Source organism: Notamacropus eugenii, chromosome 2 (genome assembly GCF_028372415.1).
Source record: "Notamacropus eugenii isolate mMacEug1 chromosome 2, mMacEug1.pri_v2, whole genome shotgun sequence".
In the NCBI taxonomy this organism is placed as follows: domain Eukaryota; kingdom Metazoa; phylum Chordata; class Mammalia; order Diprotodontia; family Macropodidae; genus Notamacropus; species Notamacropus eugenii.
Window position 1 is genome coordinate 106,237,213 of NC_092873.1, and position 15,450 is coordinate 106,252,662.

The window sequence follows — 15,450 nt, forward strand, 5'->3', positions numbered from 1 at the left end:
ATGCCCAGCTGGAAGGCATGAGCTTTGAGGAGATCCTGAAGGAGGTGGGTGGCTTTGGCCTCTTCCAGATTCGAAATTTGATGCTATTGGCACTGCCTCGGATCCTGCTGCCTCTGAACTTCCTCTTGCCGGTATTCATAGCTGCAGTGCCCACCCACCATTGTACCCTGCCAGCCCAAGACCCTCTCAACAACCTCACCCAAGAGACAGCTTGGCTGGAAACCTACTTGCCCCGGGAGCTTGATGGTAGCCTCAGCTCCTGCTACCGATATCTCTACCCACACCCACTCTCCAACACTAGCCAGGGGGAAGGGGAGGACCAAATTGTTCCATGTCCAGAAGGTTGGGACTATGACCAATCACAGTTCTACTCTACTATTGCTACCCAGGTAAGGTTCACTGTCTCCTATCATACTTCTTGGACCCTACCTAAGACATCAGGCTGAGAGGATTTCTTAGAATACAGGTCCTGCCAAATGTAAGAGTCTATGGATACTTGAGAAGGGTAGAGGGGAGGAGTGGCTCACACTGACCTAAATGTGTGGAAACTCTAAAATGAAAGGGATAGCCCTATTCTCCCATTTACAGTATCCTAGGATAGAGGCAAGGGACCAGATGCATATCTGGAAGGGACCTTGGGAAAATACATCGCTTCACTTTACTTTTACTTTGAGCTCCAGAGAATTTAGCTAATGACCAAGACTAAAGAGGTAGTAAAGTCAATATTTGAACCTGGGACTTCTGATTCCAAACCCAGTGTTCATTCCACCACCATATGCAACACAAGGAGAGGGAAAGACGGAAGGGGCTGAAGATATAGGAAATGCTCTTGAATGTGTGAGCAAGGGTATAGTGGGATGGAAACAGTAAGACATTAGGAATAAAGGATTTCCTCCTTGACTAGCTGTGTGACTTTGGGTAAATTATTTATCCTCTCTGAGCCTCAGTTTCCCTCATTTGTTAAAGGAGGACCTACTAAGCACTCTGTCAGTTCTGAAATCCTTTTATGTCCTTTTAAAAAAATCTTTAGCAATCCCAGCTCCTAGTCCACTTGTTTACATAAAATAGTAGAATGATAAATGTTTGTCCATTATCAAGTCAAGACCAATATAATAGAGTATCCCCAATCCTTGATCTGAGATGAGAGCAGGAGGTGGATTATATGACCTTGGTGAGAAATATCAGAAGGAAAAGCTGGTTCAAGGCATGTCTTTCCACCTCCCTGTGGGATAGAGACAAGAGTGGGAAGGGAGAGCATTCTCCTTGGAGGCAGGGTGAGTGGAAGATGAACTCTGGAGGAGGGGGGGGCCCTCCAGGGCAGCCTGAGTCAGAGTTCTATGTCCCCTATGGATGCCAGTACAGGCTATATAGCCAAGGCAGATAGCAGGTAAGGATGCGAGTCCCTGCCTGGGGATGCCCTACATTCCTGCCTCAATCTAGTGGGACCTAGTGTGCGAGCGAAAGGGACTGATTGTGCTGCGTCCACCTTCTTCTTCGTTGGTGTCGTCGTGGGGGCCGTGATCTTTGGATACTTGTCTGACAGGTACCAGGGCGCGGAGGGCCTGGGGTGAACAAGAGAACCAGGGACAACCCAACCTGCACCTTCTGTGTCCATCTTGGCCAGACCCAGGTCTCTGGTACCATGCTCTGATCTCTCTCTGCCTAGGATATGCCCCCCACCCCCACCCCCGTGTCCCCTGGCTGGAAGTATGTTTTGGATTCCATAACTTATTTCCCAGCCAGAAGTCTTCATTCAAGCAGGGAGGGAGCATTGCCTTCTGGATCCCTTGGAAGGCCTGATCCCCCTATGACTCTGATGCCAGGTTTGGGAGACGCCCACTGCTTTTGGTAGCCTATGTGACCTCGCTAGCCCTGGCCCTGGTCTCCACCATTTCTGTCAGCTACATCATGTTTGTCATCACCCGAAGCCTCACAGGTGTTGCCCTGGCAGGCTTCACTATTATTGTCTTGCCCCTAGGTAAGAGCCTGCCTGGGGGTGGAGGACTCCAGGGCATAGGGGGAGGAGGGATGGAGTGAGAGGTAGCATGTTTCTTGCCCTGGTGTGAGCAAAGGGATGGAGAGGGTCTAATTGTATGACTGGGTCATGGCCTGGTGTCCTAGTGCAACTAGGATTTCTATAGGGAATGAACAGTTCTTTGGGAGGGGGAGGATCAGGTCTAGAGGAAGGCAAGTTTCTCAGGGTCAAGTAATTACAAATTCAGATATTTCATCTGTACTTCTTTTTCTCTATCTTTGTCTCTCTCTTTTTCTGTTTCCTCTTATCTGTCCCTGTCTCTGTCCCTCCTTCTGTGTCCTTGGTATCTGGCCCTCTCTGCCTCTATCTATCTGTCTCCATCTGTCTCTGCCTCTTTCTACATCTTTTGCTCTTTCTCTGTCTCTGTATCTCTGTCTCTGTCTCTCTCTCATCCCCTGTATGTATCTCTCTTTCTCCCTCCCCTCATGTCCTGCACACCTTCCTGGAACCCAGAGTTAGAGTGGTTAGATGTTGAACATCGCATTGTGGCCGGCGTCCTTGGCAGCATCTTCTGGTCCGGGGGGGTGATGCTGTTGGCTTTGTTTGGCTATCTGATCAGAGACTGGCACTGGCTGCTGTTTGCTGTGACCTTGCCTTGTACCCTGGGCATCCTCAGCCTCTGGTGAGATGAGTGTGTGTGTGGCTGTGGGGCATTGAGAACTGAGGAATTGGGGGGAGGGGAGAGTCATACAGCCCACTGCATTCCAAAGCAGAACATTAGTGTGGGTGATCTGGTGGGTGGTTTGAATCATCCCTCCCTCACTTTTCCATTCCCTTAGAAGATGGTACTTGCACACCTTGGCATTAAGAGTCGGTTTCCCTAGACACTGAGCATTCAGCCTTGGGATCCCATCCTTATGTAAGGTTGAGGCCCAAGGACCAGTTTGATTTAGGGTACCCCCATTCCCCACTCCATCCCTCCTGCCTGCCCCTTTCACCATCACAGGCTCCTCTCTGAATGAAGTGCTCCACCCTCTGCCTCTTGCCCCCCAGGTGGGTGCCCGAATCTGCCCGATGGCTTTTGACCCAGGGTCGGATAAAGGAAGCCCAAATTTACCTCCTCCGATGTGCAGCACTTAATGGCAGGCCCCAAGCTAGGGAAAAACTAAGCACTGAGGTAAGGTGGAGCTGGGAGGGACAGTCTGGGTCACCTTGGTCATCCTCGCACATACATCCCTTGGCCCTTTAAAATGAGAGGGAAATCCAATAGACTTGTGGAAAGGGGGCATAAGCATCAAACTCCTCTATGACTACCACTTACCTTTCACCTGGACCTTTCATAAACACTGTGTCCCCTATCCCACACATACATAGACACATAGGCAGTAGTGGAAAAAGCAACAGCTGGGAGTTAGGAGACATGGGTTAAGTAATCTGATGGTTACTGATTACATGAACTTGGATAGGCTACATCCCTTCTCTGGACCTCAGTCCATCCCAACCCCCCTCATCTCCCTAAAATGGAGGTGTTGGACATTAGAGGAGCAGAGTGTGAGACAGAGAGGTTACAAGACTGGAAGGTTAGTGGTGCCATTAACAGACAGAGGGAAGATAGGAGGAAGACAGTTTGGGGCAGAAAGATATTGGGCTGAGTTTTGGACTTCTTGAGTTTGAAGTAGTGTTGGGAGGTTGGTTTAAGGGAGAGATGGATTTAGAGGAGACAGAGGAATTAGGTCTAGTTAGCCCTGCCATCTACCTGTTGTTATTCAGTCATGTCTGACTCTTTATGACCTCATTTAGGGTTTTCTTGGCAAAGATATTGGAGTGGTTTGCCATTTCCTTCTGCGGCTCATTTTACAGATGAAGAAACTGAGGCAAGCAGGGTTAAATAACTTGCCCAGGGTCACACAGCTAATATATGTCTGAGGCCAGATGTGAACTCAAGTCTTCCTGACTCTAGGCCCAGCCCTCTATCCACTGCACCACCTAGCTGCCCCCCTGCCATCTACTACCTGGTGGTATGACCTTGCCCAAGTCATTTCCATTTCTTAGAAGAAGGAGCCTCAGTTCTTCCTTTGTGTGCCAGGCAATGTCCTAGAAACCAGGGAAACAAAGAAAGTAAAAAATGACAAAATGAGAAAAGATAAACAAATTTCTAAAGTGAGTGAGTTGGATCACATATGACCTCTGAAGCTCCTCTCAGGTCTTCCGTTGCAGGATTTTGATTCTGGATTTCTCCATATTCCCCACAACCTCCCTAACTATTCTCCTGGGGAAATGGGGTCATTGCCAGTCATCTTGACCTATGCCTTTCCACTGGACTCATGACTCTGGAGGAGAGTGATGCCAGTGACTTTGTATAGCTCTGGCTCACAAATCCAATTCACTTGCAAGTCAAGACTCCCCCTCCTGATGTCATCAGTCCTATTCAAGAATGAAGACCACAGTCTGGGTAAACGCTGTTCCCTAATCCCAGGCCCTGAGTCTGGTGGCTGAAGGGGAAAAGATGGTTAGAAAGCCTTCCTACCTGGACTTGTTCCGGACACCCTGGCTCCGGCACATCTCCCTATGTTGCATGGTGGTGTGGTGAGAACTGGGGCCCTATCCTGAAGGGAGCACAGCTGGGGTGGACCCCTACCTGGGTTCTCTGAAGGAGAAGGAAAAAGGATCCACCTTCTAGGAAACTCCAGCCTGAGAGAGGGTGGGACTTGGGAGGGCCCAGCCCCAGCCCAGTTCTAACGCCTGGGTAATAGAAGAGTCTTGTTTGTGAAGGAGGAGAGGTCCCAGGGAAGGATAATAAAGAGGGGTATAGAGTGGATTGTGTGAGGGGGTGCCTGAAGGGAAGACAGGAGGATGAGAGAGTCATCAGGGAAGGAGTCTCAGGGCAGGGAGGTCTGAAGAGGAGGTCTCAGAGATGGAGAGGGGCATGGGGGGCACTTTATGAGGAAGGAGGAGAATCTGAGGGGAGTCTCTGAGCCAGGGATCGCAGTGTCCCAGACCCTCCTCCTCCCATCATTACAGGTTTGGGGTAAACTTCTCATACTACGGCCTGAGCCTGGACCTGTCAGGGCTGGGGTTGAACCTGTACCAGATCCAGCTGATATATGGGGCGGTGGAGGTGCCCTCCAAGATGCTTGTCTACCTGTTGGTGCGCTATGTAGGACACCGCTTCACTCAAGTGGGGACCCTGCTGGCCACTGCCCTCGCTGTGGGCACTAGTCTGCTACTGCCCTCTGGTGAGTCCTCAGGAAGCCTTCCTTAGACCCACTGCCAGACTCCAAACTCGCCCCTGCAGTGAGCCCTATACCCGCTCTGAGAGGATGTTTGTAAAGTGCCTAGCATAGTGTTTGGCATGTAGCAAGCACTTGATAAATTATTTCCTTTGTTTCTTCCGCCCTTCCTCTTTCCCTCTTTTCCTCCCTCCCCCTCATTTCTTTCCTTCTTTCTTCTCTCCTTCCTTTTCTCCTTCCCTCCTTTCCTTCATTTTTTCTTTCCTTTCTTCCTCCCTTCCTTCCTCCTTCTTTCTCTCCCACCTTCCTTCTCTCCCCTCCTGATTTTCCTTCTCCCTCTTCCATCCCCTGAAGGCTAAATTCTCTCCTTTTGTCAGAGATCTTTGATGCACTAGAAAAGAACACTGGCTTGGGAATCAGGACTTCTAGGTTCTAGTTCTGCTTTGATTTCCAACTGATTGTATGACTTTAGGCAGTTAATTTTTCCTAATCCAGCTCTTAGTTTCCTTATCTGTAAAATGGGGCTAGGCCTAGATGATCTCAAGCTTCCTTTAAGGTCTAAATCCTGTGCTTTAAGCTGTGATCCTTCAAACTCTTCAAAATCCTATGGCTCTATGATTCTGAAAAGTCTCACTCTCCTTGTGAGATGCCTATTACCTGCACCCCCACCCCCATCCTGTTCTCTGCTCCCGTGACGGGGGTCGGTCCTAGGCGCCTGGGCGGATAGGGGCCTCCCCGGGAGTGGCAGCCCACCAATCCGAGGGAGACACGGCTCCCATAGAGGAGTTGTGACCCCACGGGATTGGTCGGGTGGGCTGGATCCAATCGGGTGGTAGGCCTCACCCTCGGGGCGGGTTAGGATGGCAGCCCGGAAGAACCTCCCTATATAAGACAACGCCCTGAACTGCTCGGGGGACTCCTCCATGCAATAAAGCTATGAACCTCCTGCGCATTGCCTGATTATTGCCTGCCACCGTGTCCCCCGGGGTAGGTCCGGAGACGTCCGAAGCGGTGCCCACCGAAGGGAGATTCTCACTCGAAGGTCCCGGGGACAGACCCGGGACAGCTGGCGCCTGGACAGGGACTGCAGCCCCCGCCGAGTGAGGTGAGTATAACCCTACCCAGTTAAGGGTAGAAGAGTCAGGCAACCTAGATAGTCGGGGCTATCTAGAGGAAACATGGGCTCTCAGATTTCCAAGGGAATGGAATCGGAGGATGCAGGAGTTCTCGCCTGCCAAGTGTACAAGATATGTAAGCAGGTGGGAATAAAAATACACATAAAGGATTGTAGACAGTGGGTGCAGAAAATTCTAACAGTCTCCCCGTGGTTGGCTCACACAGGCTTGGATCATGATAAGTGGAGGGTAGTAGGACAGCAGATGGCTTCCTACCAAAAAGAGGATCCTCAATTCCTGAGCTCCAGAGATTTTGTTATATATGCCACGGTTAGCTCTGCACTCCAGCCTTCACCTCCTCCTTTAGAACAAGCCATAAGTACACAGACTGGCCCCTCTCTATGCGGGTCCGAGGCTGGGGAGAAGGAGCCCCCTTGGGGAGAGGAGGGTGCGCTACCGCTCCCGCTCTACCCCTGGGAGGACATGAGACATTGTAGCGCTGCCCCCCCAAAAGAGACAGATAAGGAGCTAGATCTCTCTCAAAAACGAAAGCAGACAAATCCCCGGGACGTCCGAGTGTCAGGGCGCTTGTGCTTGCTGTCGCAGACACCCCCCGGCAGCTGGAAAGTCCCTAGAGGAACCGAAACCAGCGGCTGGAAATCCCCGTGCCCACTCTCGGCTACAAGCCGCGTTGCTGAGGGCAGCGGAGGAGGGGGAGGAAGTTGATTTTGAGGAGTGGACCGGAAGGCCGGGGCACGCCCTTGCCTTCCCGGTGTTCCAGCAGACTCAACAAGACGGTACCGTACAACGTACCCACCGTCCCACTCCATATAAGTTTTTAAAGGATTTGAAAGACGCTGTAGCAAAGTATGGCGCAGGGTCGGCATATGTAAAGCAATTACTGGGCTCTTCCGTCTCCGTGGCCGCTTGGCTCCCGGGAGATTGGAATGAGATTTTGATGGCAGTGCTAGATCCCGCTGTGTTTACTGCCTGGAAGGCCTACTGGAACAGACAAGCGAAGATTTATGCAGACAGCTATCTGGCCACTATCCTGTCATTTTGCTCTCCAGCCCCATTGAGATACTAACCGAGTTAGCACAATCGTCTGAATTGTGGGCCGTCCTCCTGTGCTCCCATGAAATTCGTGCTGGAGATCTCCCCCCTGCCCTTCGGGCTTGGGACCAATTTCCCTTAACAAAGCAGAGAAACCCGGTGGTCTCAGAGCCCGTAGCGGGACCTATAGCCTTCACTGACGCCACCAAGCATTGCAAAGCGGCAGTTTACATCCCAGATAAACAGATCACTAAGGTGCTCACCACACCCTATTCCTCTGCTCAGAAGAATGAGTTGTTTGCAATTCTTGTGGCCTTGCAGATTTGCGCAAAAGAAGCCTTTAATCTAGTAACAGATAGCCTTTATTGTCATAATCTTCTCCCAGTCCTTCCCGAAGCGGATCTTTCCCTGTCTACCTCCTCAGTCCGCCCCTTACTTGTAAGAGTACAACAAGCCCTCCTTGCCCGCTCCCATCCCCTTTATGTTTTACATGTGCGTTCACATCTTTCCACCTCCAGACCTATATTTAAAGGGAATGCCATTGCAGATTCCTTATTAGGGACATCTCAGGTCTTCTATACTGACCCCATTGCCGCTCATAATTATTTCTACCTCCCAGCCCGCATGCTGTCACGCCTCTATAATATACCTAAAGAGGAGGCTAGGCAAATAGTCAAGCGCTGCTGCGCCTGTGTCCCCTTCCGGCCACCACCCCCTCTTACCACCATCAACCCTCGGGGTACCTTCCCTAATGAAATATGACAGATGGATGTCACTCATTTCCAGTCCTCCATAATCCATGTCACAGTAGATACTTGCTCCTCCCTTGTCATGGCTACCCTCCAACCTGGGGAAGCCACCAAACGTGATCACGCACTGCCTCCTCTGCTTCGCCGCTCACGGCACACCCCAAACATTAAAGACAGATAATGGGCCCACCTACACGTCCCGCGCCTTTGCCCAATTCTGCCTTCAATTCGGCATTCGGCACGTCACGGGCCTCCCCTATAACCCCACGGGGCAAGCCATTGTGGAACGCGCCAACCAGTCCCTCAAGCGCACCCTCCAAAAACAAAAAGGGGGAGTGGCAGGTCGGCTGACCACGGCACAATTAGCAACCGCTGTGTTCACACGAAACTACTTAATAGCAAATGAGCAGCAGGTCACACCAGCCATGATGCACGCAGTGCAAACGCCCCGCCGTCCGCCACCCGCCATAACAAACGAGGGACAAAGCCCCGCCACAGTATGGTGGAGGGACACGGAAGGACAGTGGCATGGACCGAACAAGGTAGTGGTGAGGGGAAAGGGTTACTTGTGTCTTGATATAGGAGGAGGACAGCGGAGGTGGCTGCCACTTAAATGGACCCGAGCGTGTGAGGACTCCCCGAAGGGCTCGACGCAGGCCCCACAAAAAGAAGAAGCGGCTGAACAGAACAACTAGGAGGAGAAACATGGATAAGTATATAATCCTGGTGGGGATGCTATGCAGCCTCCAACTGGGGGCCGGGGCGTCTCTTCGCTCCCTCCCCCGCAACAAGGACCCACCATGGGTGTATTGGGCTGCCGTCCCTGGCTTCCCAGCAGCCCGACCAGCTGCCTGGGAAGGGGATTCTATTGAGCTGAGCATCCTAGGGGAAGCCGCCCTGGTGTTGGGAGGATCGGGGGGTGGCTACCCGGAGAGCCGTCATGATCTCAATAAGACGGTCCACTGGTCAATGGCACAGTTACCTATATGTCTCACCAAAGGGGCCAACATCACCCCCTGTGCCCAGGTACGGAACGAGTCCATACAGGAGCTCCCACATGGACCACATGGGGCCCTGGGTCTGGGGAATTACATCCATATGTACATGCTGAATCGTAGTCTCACTCAGCATCGCCCCCTCTTCAAGGAGGGGATGCAAGGGTTCTGGAACAGCACCCGGTCCACCAAAAGTACCATCTGCAATGCTACTAGGGACTTCCCTTGCGACCACTTATCGCTCCTTAATGCCACGGGAAGCTTTCTACCTGGCGGAAAGATCCCCTACTCCCCTCTACCCCCCTGCGTGCCTACACCCAATATGTTCATTGGTATGCAAGTTTGTTCCACAGGGCATGCAGTAATGGGACAGCAGTGGAACGACACCCAGCAGATCTACTTCATGGATGGAGGGCCAGGACCGTATTATGCAGCTCCAGTGCCCCACGTCCTGACGAGAAATGGGAGCGTAGTCATCCAAAGCCACCTCTGGAAAATGGCAGCGGCCTTTGGAAACATCACCCACATGACTGACAATAGTGGGCCGCTGACGGACAATGACACCATCCGCTCCCAATGGTGGGACCTCATCATGAAGAAAGGATTTACCTGCCACGAGGGTCAGGTCTCTGGACACTGCAATCGTTTCTCCCTTGCAGTCCAGACCCTGAAAAGGACTGATATGTTTCTAATCTGTAGGGAAGGGAACATTACTCAGACAGGGGGCAAATACAATGTATCCTGCTCCAATGGGACCTTCTCTAACACCTTGACGCCCAATGATGTACATTCCAATACCACCTTTGTCATACTTCTATCCATTCCCCCAGTTACCTTTCTCCCTGTTGGGTCCGATGAGGCATTTGCCGACTGATTTCCTTAGGGCTGTGATGGTCAGGGAGAAGAGGGGCTTGGAAATATCCGCCATAGATATGGTAGGGTTAGTGGCTAGCCTTTTAGAACAGATGGAAATCTCTGCCATACAGCAGCAGGTCCACACGATGGCTGCCGACCTGTCGGAATTTATGGCGACGTCCGCTCGAGCATGGGCACTGCAACAACAAATTAACAGGCAGGTAGCCCAGGAGCTCAGTGCACTGACTGATGCTGTACAGGCGATCTCAGCACTCCTCCGAGTAAACGCCATATTGGAGGGACTCCCATGTCACGTCAGGCTGCCACGGCCCCTGTGCATGACGGCGCTCAGACTGAACTCCAGCCAGGAGCTGGACGATGCGATCCGGCAATTGCAGGACCACAGAAATCTAGAGGTCTATATAGAGCACCTAGATGACATTGTAAGACAGATTAGGAATGTAACTGAGATATATGAGGGACTTGGAGAAACAACATGGGACATTTCCTGACTGGATTTCCAGATTAGATTTTACCACATTTCTGCATACCATTGGGGTTGCTGCTGGAATGGTTGTGATAGTAATACTCTTGTGTGTGCTGCTTCCCTGCCTTATTTCTTGCATAATAAAACTTTGGAAGAGGGTCCTAGAGCAGGTAAAGGCGGATGTCCTCATAATAAAACAAAAAGGGGGAGTTGACGGGGGTCGGTCCTAGGCGCCTGGGCGGATAGGGGCCTCCCCGGGAGTGGCAGCCCACCAATCTGAGGGAGACACGGCTCCCATAGAGGAGTTGTGACCCCACGGGATTGGTCGGGTGGGCTGGATCCAATCGGGTGGTAGGCCTCGCCCTCGGGGCGGGTTAGGATGGCAGCCCGGAAGAACCTCCCTATATAAGACAACGCCCTGAACTGCTCGGGGGACTCCTCCATGCAATAAAGCTATGAACCTCCTGCGCATTGCCTGATTATTGCCTGCCACCGTGTCCCCCGGGGTAGGTCCGGAGACGTCCGAAGCGGTGCCCACCGAAGGGAGATTCTCACTCGAAGGTCCCGGGGACAGACCCGGGACACTCCCGGAGGTTCTGCCCAGAGAAGGTCGCCAGTCACCCCCCAGCATTCTTCTCCCTCCCAGGGTTGGTGGCATGGAGATTAGTCCTGGGAGTGTCTGGAAAAGGCTTTTCGGAAGCAGCCTTCACCACTGCCTACCTATTCACATCAGAGTTGTACCCTTCTGTACTGAGGTAAGTCTAGGACCCAACTACCAATCTTCGTCTTTTCTCATTTCAGGGCTATGCCCCATCAGAGCTTCACTTAGGAACCCCTCTGCACCTTCTACCCCACTTCTCCACCTTCTGAGGTCTCTCTGTCTCTTTCGCTCCCCTCTTTTTGTCTCTGTCTCTCTCCCTCCCCTCCTCTCTCTGCCTCTCTGTTTCTGTCAGTTTTTCCTCTCTTTTCCTCCTTCTCTCTCATGTATGCATTTGCATATACACATACACATGTACACCCTCCCCACACTTTATCTAGGCTTTGCTACCCAGGGCTCTTCCCAGCAGTTGGTATGCACAGGAAACATCAGAACTGGTCTGTCTGCATATCTGGAAGGAAACCGGTCTGTCTGTTTAGAAGAGTGTGGAGATCTGAGCTCTTCCCCCACTGTATCTACCTCATGACCTTGAGCCTCATTCATAAAATGCAGTTAAATTGAATTGAAATCAATAGAGTTGAACCAACATCTGTGAGGCTCAAACAGATAAGACCTGTAAAGTGTTTTGCAATTGGGAGGGATTATGCTGGAGGGTTTGCCAGGGAAGGATAAGGGGAAAGGGAAAAGGACTTTAGAAGAGAATAACTGTCTTCAAGCACTTAAAACTTTGTTAAATGGAGAGAGCATTGGACTTGGAGTAAGCAGGACCCGAGTTCAAATCCAGCCTCAGACACTTACTAGCTGTATGACCTTGGGTAAGTCACTTAACCCCATTGCCATCCAAAAAACCCCCAAAAGACAATTCACCAAAACAAACCAAAAAACCCCACAACACTGTTAAGAAAATAGGGATTAGAGCTGTTCTGTTAGGTCCCAGAGGTTGCAATTAGAATTAATAGATGTTGGATAGAGCACCAGCCTTGGAGTCAGGAGGACCTGAGTTCAAATATGGCCTCAGACACTTGACACTTACTAGCTGTGTGACCTTGGGTAAGTCACTTATCCTTGATTGCTTTGCAAAAAGAAAAAAAAGAGAGTAGATGAAAGGTGCAAAGAGGCAGATTTAGGCTCAATTTAAGGAAAGATTTCCTAACAATTGGCACTGTTCAGAAGTACTGGACCAGCAAGGGGCAGGAGGGGGGCAGAATCTAGCCTCACTGGAAGTCTGTACGGGGTGTCCCAAAAGTCTTAGTGACTTAATACTTACATTTAAAATTAAAATTACATTAATACTTTTGGGACACCCTGTATATGAAGGCTACAGTTGTCATAGATGGAATTTCCTCTTAGCTTTAAGCTGGCACAGAGTTGACTGGGTCATATTCCTGAAGTACCTTCCAACTCTGGGATTCTGGAACATAAAGAGCAGTTACTAATGTGGTTTGTTTTTACCTATTGAACACTTGGATCATAGATCTTCCTGCCTCCCAGGGCTGTGGGAGCAGAGCCAGAGAGGGAGTGAGAACACAGGACCATGAATGGGGGCAGGTCTCCCTACTTCAGCAATGAGCAAAAGAGCATACTGGGAAGCAGGAGATAGCTAGCTCCCAGCTGATACTAAAAAGACCTGACATTCAAATACCAAAGCATCAATCCACCCCCTCCCTACCCTTACTCCATTTTTAATAGTATATTTTATTTCTTCCCCAATTACATGTTAAAACAATTTTTAACATTTTTTTTAATGTTTTGAGTTCCAAATTCTATTCCTCCCTCTCTGAAATGGTAAGCAATCAGATATAGATTATACAGGTGTCCATTTTTAAAACTTTCCTTTTCTTGAAAAAGATTGTTCCTTTAAGCGTTCTTTTCCTATTCAGAGCTGTTCTGGTATTCATTTTAATCTGACTCCCACCTGTGTATAGGCAGCTAGGTGGTGCAGTGGACAGAGCACAGGCCCTGAAGAGTTCCAGTCTGACCACAGATGCTAATTGTGTGACCCCTGGGCAAGTCATTTAATCTTATTTGCCTCTGGTTCCTCACCTGTAAAATGAGTAAGAGAAGGAATGGCAAACCACTCCAGTTTCTTTGTCAAGGAAACCCCAAGTAGTGTAACACAGTGTCAGATATGAATGACAAAACTCAGCAACAAAAACACTGACCATCACCACCAATAACTTGTGTATGGGTATTAGGAGAAAAAAGGAGGTAAAAAATCTTATCCAATACAATATGCCCAAGGGAAAGCTTTGGTCCTGAGGATCCAGTTTACATGGGTGAGGGAATTTCCTCTATATTTTATACATAGTCTTAGAAAGTTGTCCATGGCTAAGAAAGGTGGGCAAGAGGATTTGTCCACCGTCACATTAACTGCTAAAAATCAGAGGCATTCCCAAACCCTGTGTTCTACCTATGACATTGCTTCTGAAATAAGATAATGGATGAGAAAATGCTTTGGAGAGTGGCCTGATGGAAAGAGTTCTAGATTTGCAGTCTGAAGATCTAGGTCCTAATCTTGACTTTGACAAGTCACATGTTTCCTCTCTCTGGGCCGGGGGTGCCTGATCTCTCAAATGAGGGAGGTTGGACTAAATGATCCCTTCCAGTTCCTACCATTGTGAAAGAGATGAAGGAGGATGAGGAGGACAAGTATGAGACACTAGATTTAGAATGGTTGAAATCTGAGCTCTGCCACTTTCTAACTCTGCAACCTCGAGTATATCTCAGTGAGTCTCAGTTTTCCCATCTGTAAAATAGGGATTCTATCTGTAGTTCTCATTACTCAGGGTGGTGGTGGTGAGGATCACTTCTATGTGTCATCCTCTGGGACTCAGTTTCACCATTTAGCAAGGACTAGCTGATCTCTTATAGCTCCTTATCTTATTGAACCTCTGTAATTGGTGAAGGAGGTCCTGTAGTTTAGCAATTGGTCCATGACAGAGTGGGCATATTGTCCATCAGTTGATCAGAGATGGGTCTGAGGCACTGGTTCACCAGCTCCCTTTGAATCCTCCATTCTCCTTCTTCTCTGGCACAGACAGACAGGATTGGGACTGGCGAATCTGGTGGGCAGACTGGGGGGTTCCCTTGCACCACTGGCCATCTTGCTGGAAGGGATATGGCCTCCGTTGCCTAAGGTCACCTATAGCGGGATTGCTCTTCTGGCTTCAGCTACTGCCTTCCTGCTCCCAGAAACTAGCCATGCTGAGCTTCCTCAGACCATCCAGGATGTGGAGAAAAAAAGGTACATTGTCTTTGGAGTTGGGTTTGGAGGACTAGGGATGGGGCAAGCCCTGAGACTTTGACAAAGAGCCTTAATAGATCCCCAGATCCTCACTTTCAAGGGAATACCCCTGCTCTGCTCCACACTGAGTCAGTGGGAGAGAAGAGGGCTGACAGATGAGGGGAAGAGGGTCCTACATTGGGTCAAGGACAATGGATTGAATGGCTTCCTCTTCCTCAGGACCTTGTCAGACCCCCAGAAAGAGAGGATGCCCATGAAGGTACTAGAAGATTAAGATGGGAAGCATCATGGTGTTGGGCAAAGAGTACCAGATGTGGGACCAAGAATCCTAGCTCTGCTAACTGCTATGAGGAGTGACTTCAGTTTCGTCATCTTTAAAATAAGGGGACTAGATTAGCTCTCCAAGGTCCTTCCAGCTCTGAATCCTATACTATAAAGTGAACAGTGACATCATCTCTTTCCAGCTGGTCCCTGGGGCAAGGAGTGATGGGACTGACAGACCCCACCCCCACCCCAGGATGGGGCAGAACTGCAGCCACAATGTACCAGGCTACCTTAACACCCTTAAAGAGTTGAAACAGACTTTAGAGACGGCCTAGCCCTAGCCCCTCAACATTCCCAAGAGTCTCTGCTTAAATACCTCCAGTAATGGGGCTGCCCACGGGGATTCTCTCCCTGATCCCTACTTGAGGTATGTGGATAAGGTGCTCCCATTCTCCATTCTGGGGACAGGACTAAGAGGAAAGAATCTGTCTCTTATGTTGGATCAAGAGTCAAGAAAACCTGGTCCTAGTCCTGGTTCTGTTACGTGGTCTGGTGGACTTGTTTCCTCCCTCACCTGTAGAATGGGGATAATACTACCTGCCCAGCCTACCTCACAGGGCTGTTGTGAGGATCAGAAGGAAGAATACATATCAAGTGCTTTGGAAAGTATAAGGCCTTTGTACTGTAAGTACTCTGAGCACCTGGAGTAGCTGGGAACATTCACAGCCCTGTGTCCAGGTGGGAGACAGGTAGGAAAGGTAACTGTAGGTCCTGGGGTGCTTGGTTGGTCCTCAGAAGAAAAAGAGCTACCTCCTCTGTGTGGGT

The 15,450-nt window shown here is 50.1% G+C and overlaps 2 protein-coding genes across 2 annotated transcripts; both read left to right on the plus strand.

Annotated features, from left to right (window-relative positions):
* Positions 1–2: 2 nt before the first annotated feature.
* SLC22A7 (solute carrier family 22 member 7) lies at positions 3–15,297 on the plus strand. Its single transcript, XM_072642235.1, is given in 11 exon segments — positions 3–389; positions 1,441–1,468; positions 1,471–1,543; positions 1,824–1,978; positions 2,489–2,657; positions 3,029–3,152; positions 4,452–4,561; positions 4,997–5,211; positions 11,106–11,214; positions 14,155–14,361; positions 14,581–15,297. Coding segments are annotated over 11 exon segments (1,617 nt in total). The 5' UTR covers positions 3–17; the 3' UTR covers positions 14,636–15,297.
* LOC140526203 (uncharacterized) lies at positions 5,894–10,926 on the plus strand. Its single transcript, XM_072642227.1, has 2 exons — positions 5,894–6,310; positions 8,705–10,926. Exon 2 carries the CDS (start codon positions 8,828–8,830, stop codon positions 9,989–9,991), a length of 1,164 nt encoding a protein of 387 aa, XP_072498328.1. The 5' UTR covers positions 5,894–6,310; positions 8,705–8,827; the 3' UTR covers positions 9,992–10,926.
* Positions 15,298–15,450: the final 153 nt, after the last annotated feature.

Coding starts and splice junctions, on each gene's coding strand:
- LOC140526203 (XM_072642227.1), top strand. CDS start 8,828: ATGGATAAGTATATAATCCTGGTGGGGATGCTATGCAGCCTCCAACTG.